The sequence below is a fragment of the Zootoca vivipara genome, chromosome 1 (genome assembly GCF_965207765.1).
Source record: "Zootoca vivipara chromosome 1, rZooViv2.hap1.1, whole genome shotgun sequence".
NCBI classification, from domain to species: domain Eukaryota; kingdom Metazoa; phylum Chordata; class Lepidosauria; order Squamata; family Lacertidae; genus Zootoca; species Zootoca vivipara.
Genome location: NC_142582.1, coordinates 21,270,920 through 21,292,109, shown reverse-complemented (window position 1 = coordinate 21,292,109; position 21,190 = coordinate 21,270,920). Strand labels below are relative to the sequence as shown.

Below are 21,190 nucleotides of genomic sequence, written 5' to 3'. Positions count from 1 at the left end.
GCGCATTTTAACCGTAACACCAAGGGGCGGGGAGGACAGCAGAGGACGGAGCTGCTATTGGCTACGGCGGGAGCCAATAGATTGGCTCTGTCTCCCGCCGCCGGCTGTTGAACGCGCGCCGGCTCCTTTTTCTCCCCACAGGCGGGAAGTCTTGGCCGAAGCCGAACGGCCCCGCCCCCGACAGAAGGCACCAATCCCTGCCCAGAACGTCCGCCGACGGTGGCTTGTGATTGGGCGGCTGTATTGTGACGCATTAAAAACCTTTATCCGCCTTGACGGCGTCTGTCGCCAGATGCGCGATCGAGTTGTGACAGTCGCGGGTCGTGGTGAAAACTGGCTTGTTAGTGGGGAGGGGTCGGGGCTGGGCCCTGTCGTAGTTTGGACTTAAGGTAGGCAGTGGTAGGAAGAGATACAGGGAACGGAGAGAAACCCCGCTCCCCTTTTATTATTGTAAAGTGCCTAGTCCTCAATAACGTTTCGTTATTCGGTTTATATCGCGCCCATTCCTTCCAGCAGTCAGCTTTGAGCAGATATTTATATCATGCTTATTCCACACGAGTGTGTGTTGTGTGATATATTTAGCTATAGATAGAAAGGTATATCTTAACCAGTAGAGAAGGTAGGAAGAAAACTGAACACATAAAACACAGTATATTACATTAAGTGCAGCATTAAATGTTGTATTTAAAAACAATGTCAAATACAGAAACTGTGGGAAATATAAAATCATTGTATTAGAATGGTTTTTTAAAAAACAAACCACCATAAAGTGTTAACTGTTTTGCCACACAGAAACTAGCTACCTTGGCAGGAATCTCAGGGGAGAGACCCTGCTCCCCTACTTTCATTTTATTCTTATTGTAAAGCATCTAATCGTCCATAATTTTTTGTTATCCAATTTATATCACACCCATTCAGTCAGCTTTGAGCAGATACTGTATGTATATTATGCTTATTCCACATGAGAGAGAGAGCGCATTTACTTACTTACTTACTTACTGGGTGGCCAGAAATGTTTCACCCTCTTTGTTTAAAATCTTAATCATTCAGTTCCACTTGAGGCATAGGTATAGAGCTCTCCCACACCACAGAGCATCTACTTACCAGTATATAATTCCCTGTATATGGGCCATGTGCTGGGACTAGCAATCTTTCATAGGCAACCCACTGAGCATTGCTTCCATGCAGAAATATGTCGGATTTTCATGGATCTTCATGATTTCCCAGTAGAGCTTCCCAAAGCCACCGTCATTTTCCAAATCTCCTGTTATTTTTATGGTGCACTCAAGGCTTGGGCAGTGGTTCGATGGTCCGTGTGCAAAAATAATAGGTTTGAAGCAGATGAGTCGACTACTGGAACTGGATCCTTTTTTTTCTTGCCCCCTTCCATCAAACCTCAGCTATCATATAAACCAGTGACAGCATATAAACCAGTGACTGCATATAAATCAGTGATGTACAGCTTTTAAAATCCACACTAAGCAGATGTCCATTGTAAGCATGCCATAAGCAGAGAAAAGAACACTGGCAAATGACTTCTTTCTGAAAACCAGAAGAGCCATCTATGCTGTCCATATTTATTAAGAAGTAAAAACCTCCCCACTCTATATGTTTAGGTAAGTGATCTCAAGACTAGCCTGTGTGCACAATCTTGTGTTCACACTTACTTGGAAGAATATCACTGAGATCTGTAGGATTTCCTTATGAGTTAATACGTGTAGGATCAAATTGTTAGCTTTCTATTAAACAATAGTACTTCCAGTGTTCCATTACACTACCATCACCACAAAATAATATTTAAAAAATTCCTTCCAGCAGCACCTTGGAGACCAACTAAGTTTGTCATTGGTATGAGCTTTCTTGTGCATGCACACTTCTTCAGATACCAAAATAATATGTTTTCCTTTGCCTTCCTTTCAAATACTGTATAAACATGTGTTGAGAAACAAGTGTGCTAAAAAAGAGGGAATCATTTCAAACACATCGTAGTTTTATTTTTCCACATTTCTTTTTCATAGATTGCCATGGGTGATTTTGAAAAGGGTAAAAAGATCTTTGTTCAAAAATGTTCTCAGTGTCATACAGCTGAAAAAGGTGGAAAGCACAAGACCGGCCCAAATCTTTGGGGTCTCTTTGGCCGAAAAACAGGACAAGCTGCAGGATTTTCTTATTCAGACGCAAACAAGAATAAAGGTAAAAAAAAAGAGGGGGGCGGGAATCGGATAATCAGTTGCGTCATGACAGTATCGCTAAATAAACACGACCCAAAGTTAGAGAAGGGAAGAACTTCACTGGGATATTACTTTGCAACTCTTGGAAATCCTTTCTGAAAATATTCTTCTGATTTTATATAAAGAATATATATATATATATATATATATATATATATATATATATATATATATATAGAATATAAATTTGAACCTCTGGTTTGGATTTAACAACTTGTGCATTGTAAGTTTTATGGTCCAGTCATTGCATGGACACTCATGGGATCAATCTCACAGAGCCCCTAATGAGCCAGAACTACAGCACCAGAACATGAGCTGCATTACTGTCCCTTGTTTGGTACCAGTGGGGATGGAGGCAGGGCTAACGATGGCCCCACCTCTATGCAGCATCCTAAAGCTGATTTGAAATGGCCAGGAGCCAGATTGTCACTGCAGGCATTTCTTTGTTTTTAGTAGGTTTGCAGAGACGTCCTGGTGGCAAATGCTATTTGCTGTGTTAATGATATACTCCAGAATTAGGCCCATTGTTTTCAGTGGGTTGGCTCTGGGAATAATTTAGCTACATACAATCTATATTGTTATTTATTACTGTACATTTATATGCTACCTTTCATCCAAGCAGTTCATGCTGGTGTGCATGGTTCATTCTCCCCTATTTTATCCACAGAACTTCCCTGTGTAGTAGGTAAGGGTGAGATAGGATAACTGGCCCAGTGGATTTAATGGCTGAGCCCTGGTCTATCAATTTCTAGTCTAACACTAACCACTACATCACACTGCCCCTCTCTGTGACAGCTTAAAGCAAATGGATTAGGCTGCTAGTATCCTTGGATTTTCAATTAATTTTATTATTCTGATAAGGCTAACTGCAGGCTTGCCACATGCCTCCTAAAACTGGCTGACCTGCCCATCTCCTCTTGAATTTCTTCTAACAGCCATCAGATTGTGTATGCTAATACTGTAGCTATAGATACCAGGTTTTGTTCTAGCAGTCAGAGGCTAGGATGCACATGCTTACTGCCAGCTGCTTGGATGGACATGGCTTTTATTTAGACACCCCAGCTTATTTTCTAGCATACCTTTAGGACTGGCTTGCCTCTGATAATTCACTGCGTGTGCATATTTCCACATTTTGGGGAGCGCAATGGAGGGCCTCTGTTTTACAGATATGCTTGAGCTTCTGTTCTAAGCATACTTACTTGGAAGAAAGTTCCAGGGAAATCAGCTTAAGTGTGGATCAGAGGGTATGCAATTATATAGTTTATGTTTACTTGAAATTAATTACTAAATGTGTATCATGCACCTTTAACTGTGATAGGTCTCAAGGCACCAACTAATATAGGAAGGTTGTTTTTTTTAAAAAAAAAAAACCACCTTCAGAACAACAGCAGCTCAACCTGTTGATCAAAAGTGAGAAAGCCTGAAGTTATCAAAGGCATATCTAAGTGAATCTCTCTACTAATACATGTTAGAGACCTCCTTGTCTTATCCATTACTGAGGCATGATGGTTTGAAACAAGACAATGAGAGATACTGACTTCTTAGTGGTTGTAAAATTTATGACCTTGTGAGACACATTTGGCCCTGTCTCTTACTTTTCTCCCCACCCCCACCCCACCATTTTTTTCTTACTGGGTTATTTTTATGTGATGGCTCTTCATTTATAACATTTTTGTCTACTGAGCCTGTTTCCATTTTTTCCATGCATGTTTTACTTATGTATATAAGATGTTGTTGTTCTTCGTTGTTTTAAGTCACCCTGAGCAGTAGGATTATACTGGAAGGGCAACAAATTAGTTTTCAAATAAATTAAAAGGGTAACTGAAAATCCTGGAAAATAAGAATGCTTTTCACCTGATGCCTAACTGGCAGCAGTGTAGGCACCACATGAGGGCATTCCAAAGGTGAAGTCACCAGTTAAAAGGATTTCTTCCCAGTTAACCTTCCACCAAACTGCAGAAGGTAGGGGCACACACAGGAGAGCCTCAGGTGACTATTTCCACTGAACAGGTGAACCGCTGTGGAAGGCTGCAGTGCAACTTACCCATGGTAAGGTGGCACAAGCAAAAGAATAGAGGTGGCATTCAAATAAGAATAAAGTAACCCAAATGTTACAACCAGTAATCAGCTGACTATAGAAAAACAGTAACAGACCATTGGACTTTTGATAAAGGCACTTCAGCATCTCATTGAACAATGTGCAATCCCAGCTTTAATTACATTTTTCTGTATTTAAAAGATTGAGATGACACAAATTTTCAGGAAGAATCCACTGAAAGACTTGCCAAAGTATGTGGAATTTCAACGACCTGTTGGTTTTCAGCCTTCCATCTAAGTTCAGAAAATAATTTTTAATATCAAGAAGATAATGATTTGGAAGGTTTTTGTTTTGGCATTTAAATGTGATTATGTTAGAACAGAGGTTGGGAACCTCCGGCCCATGGGCCGGATATGGCCCACAAAGGCCGTTTATCTGGCCCATGGGCTGCCCGTGAACCAAGCTGCCCACTCGCTAAACCGGTGCAGCTCGGCACGAAGACTCGCTGAGCGGCGCCAGAAATGCCGTCTGCTCAGATGCCGAAAATTGCTTCTACGCGGGTGCGATTTCTGGCGTCTGCGCAGCCGCAGAAGCGATTTCCGGCGCTGCAGACATGCGCAGATGCCATTTCCGGTGTCGCACTGCGCCTGTCCGGCTCACAGACAATGTCCGTGGGAATGATCCGGCCCATGGCCGGATAACCTTGCCGGCGCCTGTGTTAGAAGAAGCTACAGTGGACCTTGGTTTACGAACTTACTCCATTCCGGAAGTCCCTTCTTAAACCAAAGCTGTTCTTAAACCGAGGCACGCTTTCCCTAATGAGGCCTCCTGCCGCCGGTGCCCTTCCACCGTTCGGCTTCCATTTGTAGACCGAGGTAAAGTTCGCTAACCAGAACACTACTTCCGGTTTTGCAGAGTTTTTATACCGAATAGTTCGTAAACAGGGCTGTTCTTAAACCGAGGTACCACTGTTCCTTGTTCAAAGTGACACAACTTGTCTCTAGGATATATAGATCCTCTACTTCATGAATCCAAGTTTGATTATTAAAAAGTGAGTCAAAAGTACACAGAATGCCAGATACATGCTAAGTATTAAATGTGTGCAAATAATAATGAAAACTGGCTTTTGTTTGACATTCTTCCTAATCCTTTTTTTTAACCTTTGGAATGAAGAACATAAGCTGTTCAAGAATATTTTCCTTTACATATGTTCCAATAAATTTTGAAATCTTTCAAAGTAAAGGTGACACCAATTGGTGAAACAGTCATGGGATTAGAAATTGGTATTTCACCACTTTCTAAATTTTCCAGGTATTGTCTGGAGTGAAAACACACTGATGGAATACTTGGAGGATCCTAAGAAATACATTCCTGGGACGAAAATGATTTTTGCTGGCATTAAAAAGAGTAATGAAAGGGCAGATCTCATTGCATACTTGAAAAAAGCAACCTCTTCATGAAACATTGCAGCCTCTGTGGTGTCCAGATAATTCCCAGTTTGCACCACGCTTGTGTTACATCTGATGTTTATTGTCCTAGCATTTGCTCTTTAAGACTGTACCTTCAAAAAGGCAAATAAAAGTTGGTATTTTCAGGTGCTCAGTCTCCTAACAAAACAAGTGTTTGTTGTCTTCTGTTTTCATATGCATGTCCCTGTACAGACATTTCAATATACTTTATTTTGTTTAAAACAAAGTTCTCAGGGTTGGTTCACAGGAATGAGTGAATGAATGAATGAATGAATGAATGAATAAATAAATAAATAAATAAAATCAATAATAGACCCCAGAACAGAGCAAAAGGTGGATTTGGTTCAATCTTCTGCCTATGGAGGTATATACAACTTATGACCCACCAAACCAAACACAGCCTAGCAGAGCTCCTATCACTATGAGCTCAATAAACCTACCTTCCCTGGCTGCCAGGAATTGCAAAAAGCAGAAGATGTCAAGAACATGGCAAGTCACGCTATAGACTCCCATCAGAGAGCTGTTGCCCTTGAGGAAAGTGAACCTACACACTTCAGTAGCGATGTTTTATTCAGGCCAACTTTTCAGTGAAATCAATGGACGAGGGACCTGCTCAGCACTCTGCAGAATTCTGCTAGAGTAAAAGAAAAACAGCTGACCATTGCAATTGATTTGAATGAAGTCAAGGGCAAGGACCATTAGATATGTATAGATCCAGGTCACTGTTGGATCACGCTGCTGTAGTGCTTGGGAGGTTATTGGGGGGGGACTAGATTCTTATCAATTTGTATTTCATTTTAAAAATGAGCTTCATTTTTACATACAATACTTAGAATAGGTCATATTGTTCACAGAGGAAAAACCGATGATGCTGAACCCCACCGAACTGCATAAGACACCCCCCGAGCAAGACGCAGACTAAATGCAGACAACCCCCTCCACAGCAAAACAAACAAAAAAGCTACCCTCATTTTCTAAAATATAAAATTAGGAGGAACAGAAGAGGCCTTGACAGTCCAGTACCTAGGTTTTATGGAATCTTGTAAGACGGCAACCCTACCTGCAATTATCTGGATGTAAGCCAAATAGGTGAACATTGCGGGACTTCTCAGAAAACGTGTATACTGTATTGCATAGGGTTGTACTGTTGGATGTTTCCTTGTTCACTATGTCTTCTGGTAGTCCTGGACTCATTAAAAAAAATTCAATGAGAGAAAAATGCTTATGCAGAAAGTACCGGTAATAACATAAATCTGTATTATTAGGAAAACTGACGAATATAAAGTATTAGGGTATCTGAACCTTGTTTTCTGTTAGCTTCTCTAACAGAGCCTCTGAACAAATAATTTGTACAGCTGTCACTCTTAAACAGCTTCATTAACCAGTGACCGTGAAAGTCAGGATTGCCCCAAACAGATGCCAAAGTTTTGTGCTAGTTTTGTGCTGTGTTTTGTGCCACCACCTTGGACCCCGAACATCTTTGTACTCGGACGTTTTGGCTTCCGAACACCGCAAACCCAGAAGTGAGTGTTCTGGTTCGCAAACGTTCTTTGGAACCTGAATGTCCAACGGGTCTTCTGCAGCTTCCGATTGGCTGCAGAAGCTTCCTGCAGCCAGTCGGAAGCTGCGCTTTGGTTTCTGAAAGTTTTGGAAGTCATATGGACTTCCGGAACGGATTCCGTTTGACTTCCAAGGTACAACTGTAATTGATGAAACAAATCGGGGTCCCAAGTTAATGCCCAAAATTCAACTTTGTCTGACTACAAACCAGTGCCAATGTTTTGTGTTAGTTTTGTGTCGCAAACCCCACTTTCTCTGCAGTCTGCCCCCAACTGAGTAGTTGACACTCAAACCAGGGACCATCGGGACACCCCCAAACCCAACCTCATCCAATTGACTCCAAACCAGTGCCAAAGTGGAGTGTCCCCCGTGCTCATATATGGATATAGGCTGGTTTGGAGTCAATTGGACAAGGTTGGGTTTGGGGGTGTCCTTATGGCCCCCCCAAATACTCAGTTTGGAGGGTGGCACAAAACGTGGGGTTTACAGCTCAAAACTTAACACAAAACTTTGGCAGCTGTAAAAATTATTCGGACAGAGGCTCTGTTGGAGAAGCTAACAGAAAGCAAGGTTCAGATACCATACTTTATAGTTCTTGAAACAAGAATAAGCAATATATATAGGCCTATATATATTAATGGATATATTTGTCAGTTTTCTTAACACAGATTTGTGTTATTACTTACAGATTTATGAATTCATGCTCCAAGTAAAAAAATGTGCCAGATCTAACTGAATTGTGTGGTTTTGTTAAAAGGGAGCAGTTCTTCCACTGCAACCAGAGAGATGGATGGTGGAGGCTGGAGAGGGGGAAGCCCGCCACGAAGGATGAGTTTCCCCATGGCATCGCTCAGTGACGGGCGAGGACGAGGAGGCTCGCGTGTATTTCCTCCTGCCTGACTGGCAAGCTTATAACCAGCTCCCACATATCTAGGCTTCAGGGCGAGGATCTTCCAGAAAGCTTGAAGCCTCGGAGCCACGAGGCACCGCGTTGTCTCCTTGCTTGACAGCTCTGCTGATTGCTTTGATGGCCTGCAGGGCAATGACTCAAGTCTATGCACGGGGAGTGGGGCAGGAAGTGAAGTGTGGATATGTAGAAATCCGCTTAAATATTAACAAAAAGCGTTGTAACGATTTGGGGTGGGGAGAGTTAACTACCCTGTTTCTCATATTTTAAGACATACCCATAAAATAAGCCATAGCAGGATTTTTAAGCATTCAAGGAATATAAGCCATACCCCGAAAATAAGACATAGTGATAGGCACAGCAGCAATGCCGGCTGCGGCAGGAGGAGGAGGAAAAAAATAAGACATCCCTTGAAAATAAGCCATAGTGTGTTTTTTTTGAGGAAAAAATAAATATAAGACGTGTCTTATAATATGAGAAACACGGTACTCCACTTAGCTCGTGATCTCAGACGTGGAATAAGCACGGGAGTTTATCCCGGGAGTTTTCTCCGGCTGTCTAGAAAGCATCCGCGAGGGTCTGCTTTGAAGCGGACGCGGATTCAAACCAATTAAGCCCCCAACCCCCCCGCGTCTACTTTTGTCTAGCAGCGGCGGCCCCTGGTGGCCAGTAATAGAAGTACAGTAGTGTCATAATGAAGACATAAGGCTTTTACAGACAGGAGTCCAGTTCTCCAAAACGCAGGACTTGCCACTTTTGGAAGCGGGTGAAGTCATAGACATCATCGTATTTTACAAATATATCTATCTATCTTGGGGTGTGTGGTGGGAGGCTCCCGACCATTAAGCCCAGAGTTTGAATTTAAAACAAAACAAAACGGGAAAACCCTCTTTTAAGGAGAGTTCCCAAGTCCTGCAGTGTGCGTCTGCATGCGAGGTTCTTGCTCCAGCAGGAGGGCATGACCGTTACCTCCGCTTCCTGCAGCACCAAGCGGGAGCTCCGTTTGCAAACCTGCCCTCCCCACTCGTTACTAGACAAGCATCTTCTCAGTGGAGCGCTCTTCCCTCTCCCGGCTACGCGGTAGCAATAGCAGGTGCCGTCGTAGAGCGTGTTCGAAAGCCCGTCGAGCATGGGCGTAGCCAGGATTTTTGCAGGACTTTTGTGCCGGGGGGGGGGCGAACCGACGTGATTGGTCAGTTAGTTATTTCTTTTGTTTTACTTGATGGAGGGCGGGGCGGTAAGAGATACGCCCATGCCATCGATGGTGGAAGGTACGTGGTCCCCCACCCACCCAAAGCAAGAGCTCACCGTCACGCAAGAAATTGACAAACCGTGCATGCAAATCCCTTCATCCTCTCGCCTCTGCGCATGCTCGGAAAGGGCTTCTCTGCCTGCCCCTTCTCCCGCGATCACAATTGACAAGTTTCTCTGCTCTTCGCGATGCGCTATTTCTCAATGAGAAGCCATCGGTTGGTGTAATGACGTACCCAATAGTAAAGCCCATCACCTTGCACCTAGAGAGATAGGTTATTTTTAGCAAATCAAAGCTAGATCTGCAGCCAACCAGCAAACACAGCGGCGCTGAGAAGCTGGCTTTTGCTTGCTTTTAACCCCCCCCTTTAAATTCAACGACGTTATAATCTAGGACGGATATTTAGGTCAGAGCCTGTTCCGCCGTCTATTTCAATTACAGTTTCTGTCGAAAGTTTGTCCTATCTGATCGTCAAACGCCAAGCAGCTCCTCCTACCTACCTACAATCTGAAACGACTGCAGCAAGGAGGGCAAATCAATTTATGTATCAGCGGCGGCTGGAGAGCTCAGCCGCGTTTCAACCACCTCCCACGTAATCAAATTCCACGTGTCTTTCTTCGATCGGCCCGTCTCTCTCGCGTATGTCTTGGGCTCCCCACCTTTGCTTAATTTATGAAAGCTGGCAAGGGGCTATCGAGGCTCAACCTGTCGCGATGTTATTTATTTTGACCTGGTTGCCCTCATCTGAATATCACTGCTAAGCATTACTCAGAGTCGATCCACTGAAGTTAATGGGCCATAGCCGCGTCCATTAATTTCAATGCTAACATTGCACTTAACATTCAACACTATCGTTGAAATTAACATTCAATGCTAACACGTTTGATTTCAAATAAAAGAACTTTGCACATGCTTGAAGGCGCTGCACATTCTAAGCACGAACACCCGTACTTAGCCCTGGCACTGAAAGCAGATCATGGCATTTTTACGAACCTCACCACCCTAAAATCTACCGTAGGGTGCCTCTCAGGTTTCCTAAAATCCAGGGTGCCTCTCGCGTGCTATAGGACGGCGGTGTGTGTGCTAGCTTCCATTCAGAAGATTTGGCATCTCATTCATATTTCCCCACCACCAACCCACTGACATCGCTTTCATTCAGGTCCCTGCACAGCGTACGTTTTTCACGTGCTGGGATCCATGACTTGAGGTTCCCCCAGCATTTTTGCGTAGGCATCGGTTCATCATTAAATGCGCTGCTGCACGTGCGCGTAAAAATAGCTCCACGTCAGTCTGTCTTAGCGGAGAGGCGGTCGGGGTTTCGTCTCGCGGCGGGAGGGGGGGCGCGGAGGCGCGGAAGCCGCATGTGTGCTAGCTGTGCCTCCATCTTAATCGGACTTTGAGACCTGCACATTTCTGTGGAAAGGTGACCACGTGCGCGCAACCGCTTCAGGGGGAGTCGGGAGACTACCAGGGTAAATAAAGAAGGAAAAAAAACCCCAGCTTGCACACAAGCGCACCTTCTCGTCTCTGTGTATTATAATCCCCGAGTGTTTGTGGTTGCAGGCTCCCGGCTCCCCATCTTGCGATTCAAACCCCCTCCTGCAAGAGGAAAGGATGCAGTTGCATTCCTGAGCTCCAGCAAGTCCATTGAAGCTAGCGTGGCAGATTGATTTTAATGAGTTAAAAGGACAATGGCCCCAGCTGCAAATCAAGGCTGCAAGCCCACGCCCATTTACTTGGAAGTAAAGGCAATTGAACTCACTGGGACTTTCTTCCGAGTAAACAGGGTCGGGCGGCGCGAGGGGATTCCCTCCTTTATGGAACACTGTATATCCTTCGTTAGCGATTCCCATAATGACGTATGTGCGGGTTGCAAGGGAACACGGCAATACAGTACTATAGCAAGATAAAACCACCTCCTGCCAATCCGAAGCCGCGAATTTTATAGACACCACCTCCACGCCCGCCGTTTCATCGGATTTTATTTTTGTATACTTGTAATTAATAATTATGATTAGAATTTCTGCCTTACTTAAAAGTGCACTATTAAAAATCAGCAGGGCCCACTTCTCCAGTCTTGTCTTTAGAAGCTGAGTGTACGTTCTAGGCTGTTATGTTTCAGAAACCGATGTATGCTCTTTAGAAACCTGCATCGACGCTTACTCCAAATAAATATTTTAAGGAAAAGGAGCCGTGGTTTGTCTGTCTTTAAATCTTTTTTATGAGGAACATATATGCACAGAAGTCACATTCTCGAACAATAGGACACGTGGTCATAAATACACAAGAGCACGCGAGAAACATCTCCCCCCTCCCCTCCCACGCACAGTCCCATAACAATCGATAGGTGACCGGCGGCACCTCTCCCAGAGTTTGCATTTCTTAATGGCAGACCTCGAATGCGTTGAGATTTCCTTTCTTGAGCCATTAACCCAATAACACGGTGGCGCAACTATCCCCTGCGCTACTGACGCTCATGCGTGAGGGGGGGGGAATTTGCACCTCGCAGCTTCGCGCATCATCTGCTTGCTTCGGCCACTGCCCCCTCCCTCCTATAAACCCCTTCATTCACCCGCTGCTCCCGCTCCGTCGACGCGATCGCCTCTGGAAAGAGATGATGCTCCGGTACCCGCTGCCTCTCCCGGCCACCGCCTCCTCCTCCGCTCACGCGTCCTCCCTCCCCGCCCCGCCTTCTTAGTGGTCGGCCGGCTGGGTTACGCAGGAGCCGCCGCCAGCAGGAGCAGCAGTTAGCAGAGAGCTTTGACGCGCATCTCCAGAGAAGCAGCAGCAGCCCGTTGCAAGTAACCGGGAGCGAAAGGACGCGAGAACCCCGTGGGAACCACCTGGGCGGGAGAAGAGGGCAAGGACGACGACGGGGCGCCACGGAACAACGGAGGGGTTAAAGGAAAAAGGCGAGGAGCCCGGGGGTACGAAGGGCACAGAAAGCCGGGACTTGGCCCGGGCTCGGAGGCGGATGGATCCGTTTGCTTGCTCGCTCCAAGAGAGGGCGGGAAAGCCCGGCCACCTCCTGTTCCCCCACGTGCCGAACGGCTTGTAACCCGCCTTGGGTTTCCTCTCCGGGTGGGCGCGCCAGTCGCTAGCAAGCAGCAAGAGCGGCGGCTCGCTGCCGCTTTTCTTCCGCGCTTCAGCATGAAGTAACGAGGGCGGCAAAGTTTGTCGCGCGGCGGCGGTGCGCCTTCGAGGTGACGAGGCCGCCATGTCGGCCCCGGCCGGCTTGGACTTCGCCGCGGTGGAAAGTTTCCTGGACAGGCACCCGGAGCTGGTGGAGAAGTGGCTGAAGAGGAGGAGCTCCTCACTCCTCGCCAAAGCGCCTCCCGGCGGTGCCGACGGCGAGGTGGAGGAGCGGCCGAGCCACAGCAGCAACGGCACCCCGGCGACGCTCGGCGGCACCGGCTCCTCTTTGGGAAAGGGCGGCGGCCCCATGGCCCCTCCGGAGACGGCGGCCGGCGGCCTGCAGCGCCGAGCGTCGCAGAAGGAGCTGCGGCGCAGTTTCGCGCGCTCCAAGGCCATCCACGTGAACCTGACTTACGACGAGCACGTCCACGCGCGGGCGCAGGAGCCGCTGAGCAGCGCGCGGAGAAGGGCCCTGCTGAGGAAAGCCAGCTCGCTGCCGCCCACGACGGCGCACATCCTGAGCGCGCTGCTGGAGTCTCGGGTGAACCTCCCGCAATACCCGCCCACCGCCCTGGACTACAAGCGCCACCTCAAGGAGCACAACGAGAGGCAGTTCTTCCTGGAGCTCGTCAAGGACATCTCCAACGACCTGGACTTGGGCGCCCTCAGCTACAAGATCCTCATCTTCGTGTGCCTCATGGTGGACGCCGACCGGGGCTCCCTCTTCCTGGTCGAAGGCGGCGGCGCCGCCGGCAAGAAAAGCCTCGTCTCCAAGGTCTTCGACGTGCACGCCGGCACCCCGCTGCTGCCTTGCTACAGCACCGAGAACTCCAACGAGGTGCAGGTGCCCTGGGGCAAAGGGATCATCGGCTACGTGGCCGAGCACGGAGAGACCGTCAACATTCCCGACGCCTACCAGGTAGGGAAAGGGCCGGGCGCACCGCGCTTTGGGGTGCCTCCTGGTTCTGCTGCTCGCCTTTCCGCCGGTCAGCACCCGAGGCGGCTTATGCTACAGCAGCCGTGCAAAGGCGAGCTCTCGCTGTCGTAGTAGTAGTGAAATGGGAACAAACCCACCGGTGCACAGCATCAGGCTCTAAAGCTGGCCAAACACGCAGGTATATTCTACACAAGCATATGCAAAACCAACTTAAAATATGCTCGTTTCAGCAGCACGGGGAGAGGACCATTCAAGATCTTTGCTTGCTCTCCAAACCCAGGGCAGAGGTGGGGATATTGTTGGGCAGCATTGATAATCATCTGTGACTGTGGCCTGTTGGGGGGTAGGAGGAGCCCAGCACCATGGTGGGCAGGCAGGGGTTCCTCACCCCTGGCCTAGAGGATTCATTGGGGAGGGGGTCCATGTGTAAGTTCCTTTAAAAAATACCACACAAGTCCTCAGGTGTACATTGCAGTCACTTGTTTTAGTTGGTGTACTCAGTGGTCTCAAGAATGGACTTCAAGCAAGTGTTGGCTTGACTTCTCCCCACACATTTATTAGGTGGAGTAAATTGTAAGCTTTTTAGTGGTTAGCATGGCCGTCAATGCCATGGATGGGGCAATGTTTCTTTTCCACTTATTAACTGTTTCTTGTATTAAATATTCTCTCTTTGTAGTACAGTTATCTGTAAAATCCAGCACATAACACTTTAGGACCATTACTGTGGTAAATCTGGGCTCCAGTCCTTGCTTGGTTGCAAAGGTCACTGGGTGGCCTTGAGAAAGTCCCCTGTCCTCACTTGCCTTGCTTAATTTGGCAGAGTTCTTGTGAGACTTAAGAGTTCAATCCTAGACATGCCTGCTCAGAAGTAACTCTCACTGAATTCCATGAGGTTTACTTCCAGAGAAGTGATGGTTATAGGTTGCATCCTAAAATACATCTCTGATGTTCTCAGATGAAGGACACAGTTGTAGCAGGTAAACACACCATTCGTTGCCTGAGCTGACAAAATACTTTTTAATTCCAGAATCTTATCTGAACCAAATTCTTAGTGCGCCCCTCATCAGATTCTTAGGAAGCACTATCAGGTTCTTAGATGGATGAGTACCTGAGCTTTGTCTTACCTTGTCTAGGTCACAATTTTGTATGCTACGATTCATTCACACAAATCAGCTTTATAGTGGTGTAGATCACGCCATAGTTTTGTTATGAATAATTCAGGTTAGCATGAATTCACCCAAGCTGGAAAAAAACACTCAGCTACATGTATTCTAGGGACCCAGGTGGCGCTGTGGTTAAACCACTGAGCCTAGGGCTTGCTGATCAGAAGGTCGGCAGTTCGAATCCCTGTGACGGGGTGAGCTCCCGTTGCTTGGTCCCAGCTCCTGCCAACCTAGCAGTTCGAAAGCACGTCAAAATGCAAGTAGATAAATAGGAACCGCTACAGCGGGAAGGTAAACAGCGTTTCCATGTGCTGCTCTGGTTTGCCAGAAGTGGCTTTGTCATGCTGGCCACATGACCTGGAAGCTATACGCCGGCTCCCTCGGCCAATAATGCGAGATGAATGCGCAACCCCAGAGTCGGTCACGACTGGACCTAATGGTCAGGGGTCCCTTTACCCTTTACCTTTACATGTATTCTATGACTCTTCCCTTATGGGACTTTTGATCCATGTTAGGGTCACTTCTTAAGTTTTATACTAAAGCTCATACCTGAAAGTATACAGGGTGTAAATTTGATGGGGGCATGTCTATTAACATTTATACATGTCCCTTCAAAATATACATGTGCAACTCACACAGTATGTATATATTTTGCACTTGGTTGTCTTAATACTGTATATGGAACGTAAAAAAGTAGCTCCTTAGTGATTGACACTTAGGAACCTGGTGGTAGTAGTTTCTTCAGATGAATTGGAGTAAAAGTGTAATATTGTGTATGTGGCCATAATTGGTGTTGCCATAATTCTTTATTTTAAACACACTTTAAGAGTGTGATATAAAGTGGTTACTGTTTAGAATGGCTCATTCAACATACTGGGACTTGAGTTGCAGTTTGTAGTGTGCTCTGGACAAATCTTAGGTAAAATGGACAAATCTCACAACAGTTCAATAAATAATCCCTAGGCCAGTAGCCGCTGCCATGTTTTTGTGGTAGTGAGATCCATAAATGAATTATATGTTCAAAGGATTTTATACACCAGTCATATTCCCCTTTTGTCTTCTTTCTCCTTGCCTAAACAAAAAAAAAGCTCTGGTTGCTGTGGCTTTTCCTCATAGGAAAGAGTTTCCACCGCTCAATAATTTTGACTGCCTTTTCTATCCTATCTGAGATGGAGGCAACCAGAGGTGTGTATCTTCCATCTATCTTCCATCATATATTTAAAGAGGTATAACAAACACTAGCTGTTTAATTCTCAACTGCTTGCCTAATAATTCCCAGCGTGGAATTTTCCTTTTTCACTGCCACTGCGTACTGAGTTTGTTTTCACTCAGCTATCTATGCACCACGACTTACCCCAAAGTATAGGTTTTAGTTAGCCTCCTCTAGTTCGGAACCTTTAGCATATATTTTTTGCACAATTGTGTATTTCCAATCTCCCCCTTCACCCCCTATTTACAGATCCTTTTAAGCTCTCCACAGTCTACTTGAGCTTTCACCACCATTCTGAACAATTTGACCCAGAAATTTTATGTCCTCTCTGCCTCCAGATCATTGATAAATAAAAAAAACCAAGTTTCAGTAGAGATCCTTGAGGAATTCTATACTTCCCACACTGCAATTTGAGAGCTTTCCATTTAGTCATGTGCTCTGCTGCTTGCTGTTTAGAAGGTAAAGGTAAAGGGACCACTGACCATTAGGTCCAGTCGTGACCGACTCTGGGGTTGCGGCGCTCATCTCGTGTTATCGGCCGAGGGAGCCGGCGTACAGCTTCCGGGTCACGTGGCCAGCATGACAAAGTTGCTTCTGGCGAACCAGAGCAACGCACAGAAACGCCATTTACCTTCCTGCCAGAGCGGTACCTATTTATCTACTTTAGAAGTTACTAATCCATAAAATGACCTGTTCTCAGAAGGCATGAATCCTAAGTTTGCTTACTTCTTGTAAGCAATTCTTTAACTTTCTCTAGCAAATAGTATTAGTGAATCATAAGGTAAAATCTTCAATCCTCATACAATGTGCCTCATTTTAGATACAAATCTATAAGGATAGTTGTAGAGGTTTTTTGTGTTCGCATCCATGTTCCTGCACCTCTTTTTTTTTTTTTACAAAAAAAGCACAGGATAGTTGCAACTTATTTGGTACCTTGTTAGCCTGTGAAATAACTGATATGGTAAGACACTGTAAGTTATCACCGCTAGATAAAATGAATTGATTTGGGGGAAGTGATATAAAAGTAAACTCTTTGTTTATTGAGTTTTAGACATGTTCATTGTAAAAATCTGGAGGGGGGGAGAACCCTCCCCTGCAAGACATTTCATTTGGACTCAGAGAGAACAGATGGCCTGTGAAATACTCAAGAGTAAGAACTGGGGCGAGATGCAATATTCATTAAATCTGTTCGGTATCGTATTCATCCTTTGTAAGTACAGCCCTTAGGTATTGGCGCATCTTCTAGTGTAGCTGGGTCGCTGGTACGGAGTTTGGGCCAGACGATCAAAGCAGATTGTTTCCAGAACTAAAGCAAGACTCATCTCTCTCAAAGGATTCATCAGACTTCAATGCAGGGGTGAAAAAGCATTTTCAAACTGAAGGTTCAGACGTATTGAAAAGCTGTGGAGGGGCTATATCCCAATAGTGGAAGGGGCCAGACATGCACAATCACAGAGGCCCTTGACACATTGCCCATTTCTCTTCCTTTCTCAACAGCCACCGATTCCACCCAGCCAACATTCTGAAGTTGTTTTCTTCACTTTCCTGCATATAGAGTGCATTAGATTTCTGTTGATATTTTTCTGGGTTGTTGGCTTCCAATAGCTCTCCTTACTGTTGTCATTTGTCCCGTGGAGATGTCCCAGAGGCGATGGCCTGATCCAGTGGAGAAATGGGAGGCTGTTGGGCAGTTTGAAGCTCCACGACCCTGGAGAGGCTCCTAGCGGGGTGGGGGAAGGTGAAATTGGGCCCCCTAAGAAGTGTCTAAGCCCAAGGAGGGGGCCAGCAATCTAGATAAGCCTTTTCTAACCTTGGGTCCCCAGATGTTCCTGAACTACAACTCCCATAATCCATGAACACTGGCCGTGATGGGAGTTGTAGTCCCATCTCCTCACTGATAGGAGGAGGAGGCACTGGCTAGGAGTGTCTGCATCCTTTCCCTCCATCCAGCTCTCCGCTCTCTAGACCAGCCTTTCTCAACCTTGAGTCCCCAGATGTTGTTGATTTGCCTCCAGTGCCGCCACCTCCTATCAGGGAGGAGTCCCCACCCCCGAAGTGACCAATAGTAAATTGGCTGCTGACTTGGCACCAACACTGCCTGTGTCTCTCAAAAGCACAGGGATGAAGTTTGCACAAACTTACTTCACAGCCTCTTGATGAAGTGCCCATTTGTGAGCCCCCAGTCCTGGGATACAAAGAGGGAGTCTTGGACAAGTCGTAAAAACAGTAATGCTTAAGTCAAAGAAGCTTGAGGCCCCAAGCTTCCAAGTTAGCCCAGTCTCAAGTTGCCTTCTTTGTAATGGTAACTTCTTGTTGTTCAGGGCCGAATCCTGCCACTTGTGGAAGCAACCAGGTTCCTGGCAGTAGCAGCCATTCCTTTGCTTCTGTAGCATCATATCCCCTCTTGCCCTGTGGGCTGCTTTTACCCTCTTTACCGCACCCACTGCCCTTTTATGCAGGGACGAGCACAATAGTAGATTTATGTTTCTCCTTTTGAGACGTGCTCTTTTGATGGCACAGGTGTAGTGAATCCCACAGAATGCAGGGGAATCGGAGGCTCTTTTGCTTTGTCAACCTGCATGCTCTTTCAAATATCTTTGCATCCTGTTACTTCAGATAAATCCCTGTCGCTTCATTATTTTTCTCTGAAATCCTTGTAAAAAAGAAAAGCAGTTAGTCTTGAACACATAGTAATACCCCCCCCCTGCGAGGTAAACACACACTTCAAACAGTGTTGCACATGCTACTTCACTTGAGGGCAAGTTATTGATTTTCAGCCCAGCATTACAATTTCCCTTTCTCCATTCTTCATACATCCTTGACGGCATCTGCCTGCCACATTGATGGATAACATTAAGCTCAAGGCTCTGTGAAGCGCATGGGGCACCAGCATAATGCCACACAAGGCATAATAAGGAGAAGGATGATTGATTATTTAATTTCTAAACCGCTTAATATATTTTTAAAAATCTCTAAATGTTCCACAGAAAACTGAAGCAACAACAGACAACTTAAATAAAAATATTACAAACATGCAGTTACATATTAATAAGTTACATTAATACGTTTCATACAGTGGTACCTCGGTTTACAAACACAATTGGTTCCGGAAGTCCGTACTTAACCTGAAGCGAACTTTCCCCATTGAAACAAAATTAAAGCACCTTAAAGACCAACTGAGTTTTTATTTTGGTATGAGCTTTCATGTGCATGCACACTTCTTCAGATACACTGAAATAGAAGTCCCCAGATGCTATATGTAGAGAAAGGGTGGGGAGGGGGTATCACTCAGAAGGGTGGTGGAAATGGGTGATTGACTGACTGATAGCTGTTGACGACTATAAACGACTGCAAATGGTCTTGCATGAAAAAGCAAGGGGTGAGATGGCTGAAAATTGCTTTATCATGTATAATGAGATAAGACTCCAATGTCTCTGTTCAAACCAGGTCTCTCCATGGTTTTAAGCTTGATGATAAGTTGATAAGTCTATTTCTGAAATTCTTTTGTAGTAAGACAGCTACTTTGAGATCTTGTATAAAATGTCCTGGGAGATTCAAGTGTTCTCCTACTGGTTTCTCTGTCTTGTAATTCCTGATGTCAGATTTATGTCCATTTATCCTTTGGTGTAGGGTTTGGCCTGTTTGTCCAATATAGAGAGCTGAAGGGCACTGTTGGCATTTGATGGCATACACAATGTTAGAGGATGAGCAATTAAATAGTCCTGAGATGGTATATTTCCCATTGAAAGTAATGGAAAGTGGATTAATCTGTTCCAGACGGTCTGTGGAGTACTTAACCTGAAGCGTACTTAACCTGAAGCGAACTTTCGCATTGAAAGTAATGGAAAGTGGATTAATCCGTTCCAGACAGGTCCGCGGAGTACTTAAACTGAAAATACTCAAACTGAGGCATACTTAAACCGAGGTATGACTGTGTGTGTGTGTGTGTATCTATATATATCTCAATACCAATTCATTTTCCTTCTAACAAACATCATCAGCCTCAGTTTTCCCACAAAATCTCTGCTCACCCGCAAAATTCTCACAACAAGAAGAGTTCCTGGAAACACCCTAGTTTCTCACTCCAGACTTGTTTTTTTATGGCAGGCTCAAGGTGGATGGTACTTCCTCAGGCTGCCCACAGCTGTGTCCCATTCAGCCGCACTCCCCACACCTAGTTCCAGGTACAGCAGGTTTGTTGAGTTTCCCACGGGGCCCAAAGTATGGGGAAACAGCCCACAGCTCTCCACCCTCTGTCCTTTCTTCTTCCTCCAGCTACCTTTCTTACCTTTCTTGGGTGGCAAGAAAAAGCATGTGAAGATCCAGTGTTGAGAAGAGAAGCTGCCACAGCACAGCAAACTTCATTAATTGTATAAATTACGTTGTTTCTCCTCTCGATAAACTTTTACAACTTCTCAAAAGAAGCACAAGGTGGATGAAGAGGGGGGAACAAACAAGGTGTTTGTTTTTGATGGCATAACTCCAAATCCTTACTCTATTTAGCAAGATTCTGGGTCCAGTGTTTGAAATTTGCCAGGCACATTTTGCACCTGGCTATCAGCCACGTGCGACCAAGTGAAGATGCCCAGGCACCAAGATGGCGGCTGATGTCTCCACCATCTGGAGGTGTGTGCCTGGGGATCCTTGGGTCTTGGCCATTTGCGCACACATCCCGTAGAATTCTACCAGTTATCTTTTATCTGCACAATCAGAATGAATTTCAAGGAACCAAAAAGTGGTATTGAAAAACACGACTTGAAGCATCTGCCCCCCCAATGGCAGCTAGGCATTTTGTCTTGACGGCTGTAACCCTGGTATTTGGGTGCCTAGCTTATATATCTGAGTTTCTAACTCTGCCTGAGTCTGAGTTTCCTTTTATTTTGGTGAAATTGTGTCTATAAATTTTATTCCATTTCATTTTATTATGCTAATCTTAATGGGCTATAGCCAATGCTAGGCCTATTGAGAGTACAGTAGATCCATTGAAACTGTTAGGCATGACTTACTTGGGGACATTTAATTCAATGGAACTACTCTTGAGTAGAACCTAGTTGGATACAACCCCCACACGTAACAAAACCTGCCAATAGCAACCTACCAGTCACTAGAATACTGCAATACCCTTGGCTGTGTAAACCCAGCAAATGCCCCTTCACTGGCATGTATCACAAATCTCCTTTTTATCACAAACACACAGCCTGCAAAAAGCAACCCTTTTGACAAGCGGGATACAAAGGGTGTTTGCTCTTCCCTCTTGCTGTGTTGTTCTTGTCATTTTTTTGTATACA

At 45.5% G+C, this 21,190-nt stretch overlaps 2 protein-coding genes across 2 annotated transcripts in view; both read left to right on the top strand.

Moving 5' to 3' along the window:
• The first annotated feature begins 277 nt into the window (after positions 1-277).
• On the top strand, positions 278-5,888 carry LOC118092772 (cytochrome c, testis-specific). The gene is made up of 3 exons (XM_035131335.3): positions 278-389; positions 2,019-2,193; positions 5,581-5,888. The coding sequence occupies exons 2-3, from the start codon at positions 2,025-2,027 to the stop codon at positions 5,727-5,729; spliced, it is 318 nt and encodes a 105-aa protein (XP_034987226.1). The 5' UTR covers positions 278-389; positions 2,019-2,024; the 3' UTR covers positions 5,730-5,888.
• Positions 5,889-12,193: 6,305 nt separating this feature from the next.
• PDE11A (phosphodiesterase 11A) overlaps positions 12,194-21,190 on the top strand; it is a 163,192-nt gene continuing 154,195 nt past the window's right edge. Inside the window, exon 1 of the mRNA XM_035112278.3 lies at positions 12,194-13,511. Coding sequence (XP_034968169.3) covers positions 12,675-13,511 — 837 coding nt within the window. The 5' untranslated portion in view covers positions 12,194-12,674. The remainder of the gene's footprint in view (positions 13,512-21,190) is intronic.

What these genes read in the sequence shown, in the direction of transcription:
- LOC118092772 (XM_035131335.3), top strand. Translation starts at nt 2,025, where the DNA reads ATGGGTGATTTTGAAAAGGGTAAAAAGATCTTTGTTCAAAAATGTTCT. An exon ending in AGACGCAAACAAGAATAAAG is followed by an intron (nt 2,194 to 5,580) that starts GTAAAAAAAAAG and finishes TAAATTTTCCAG; the next exon opens with GTATTGTCTGGAGTGAAAAC.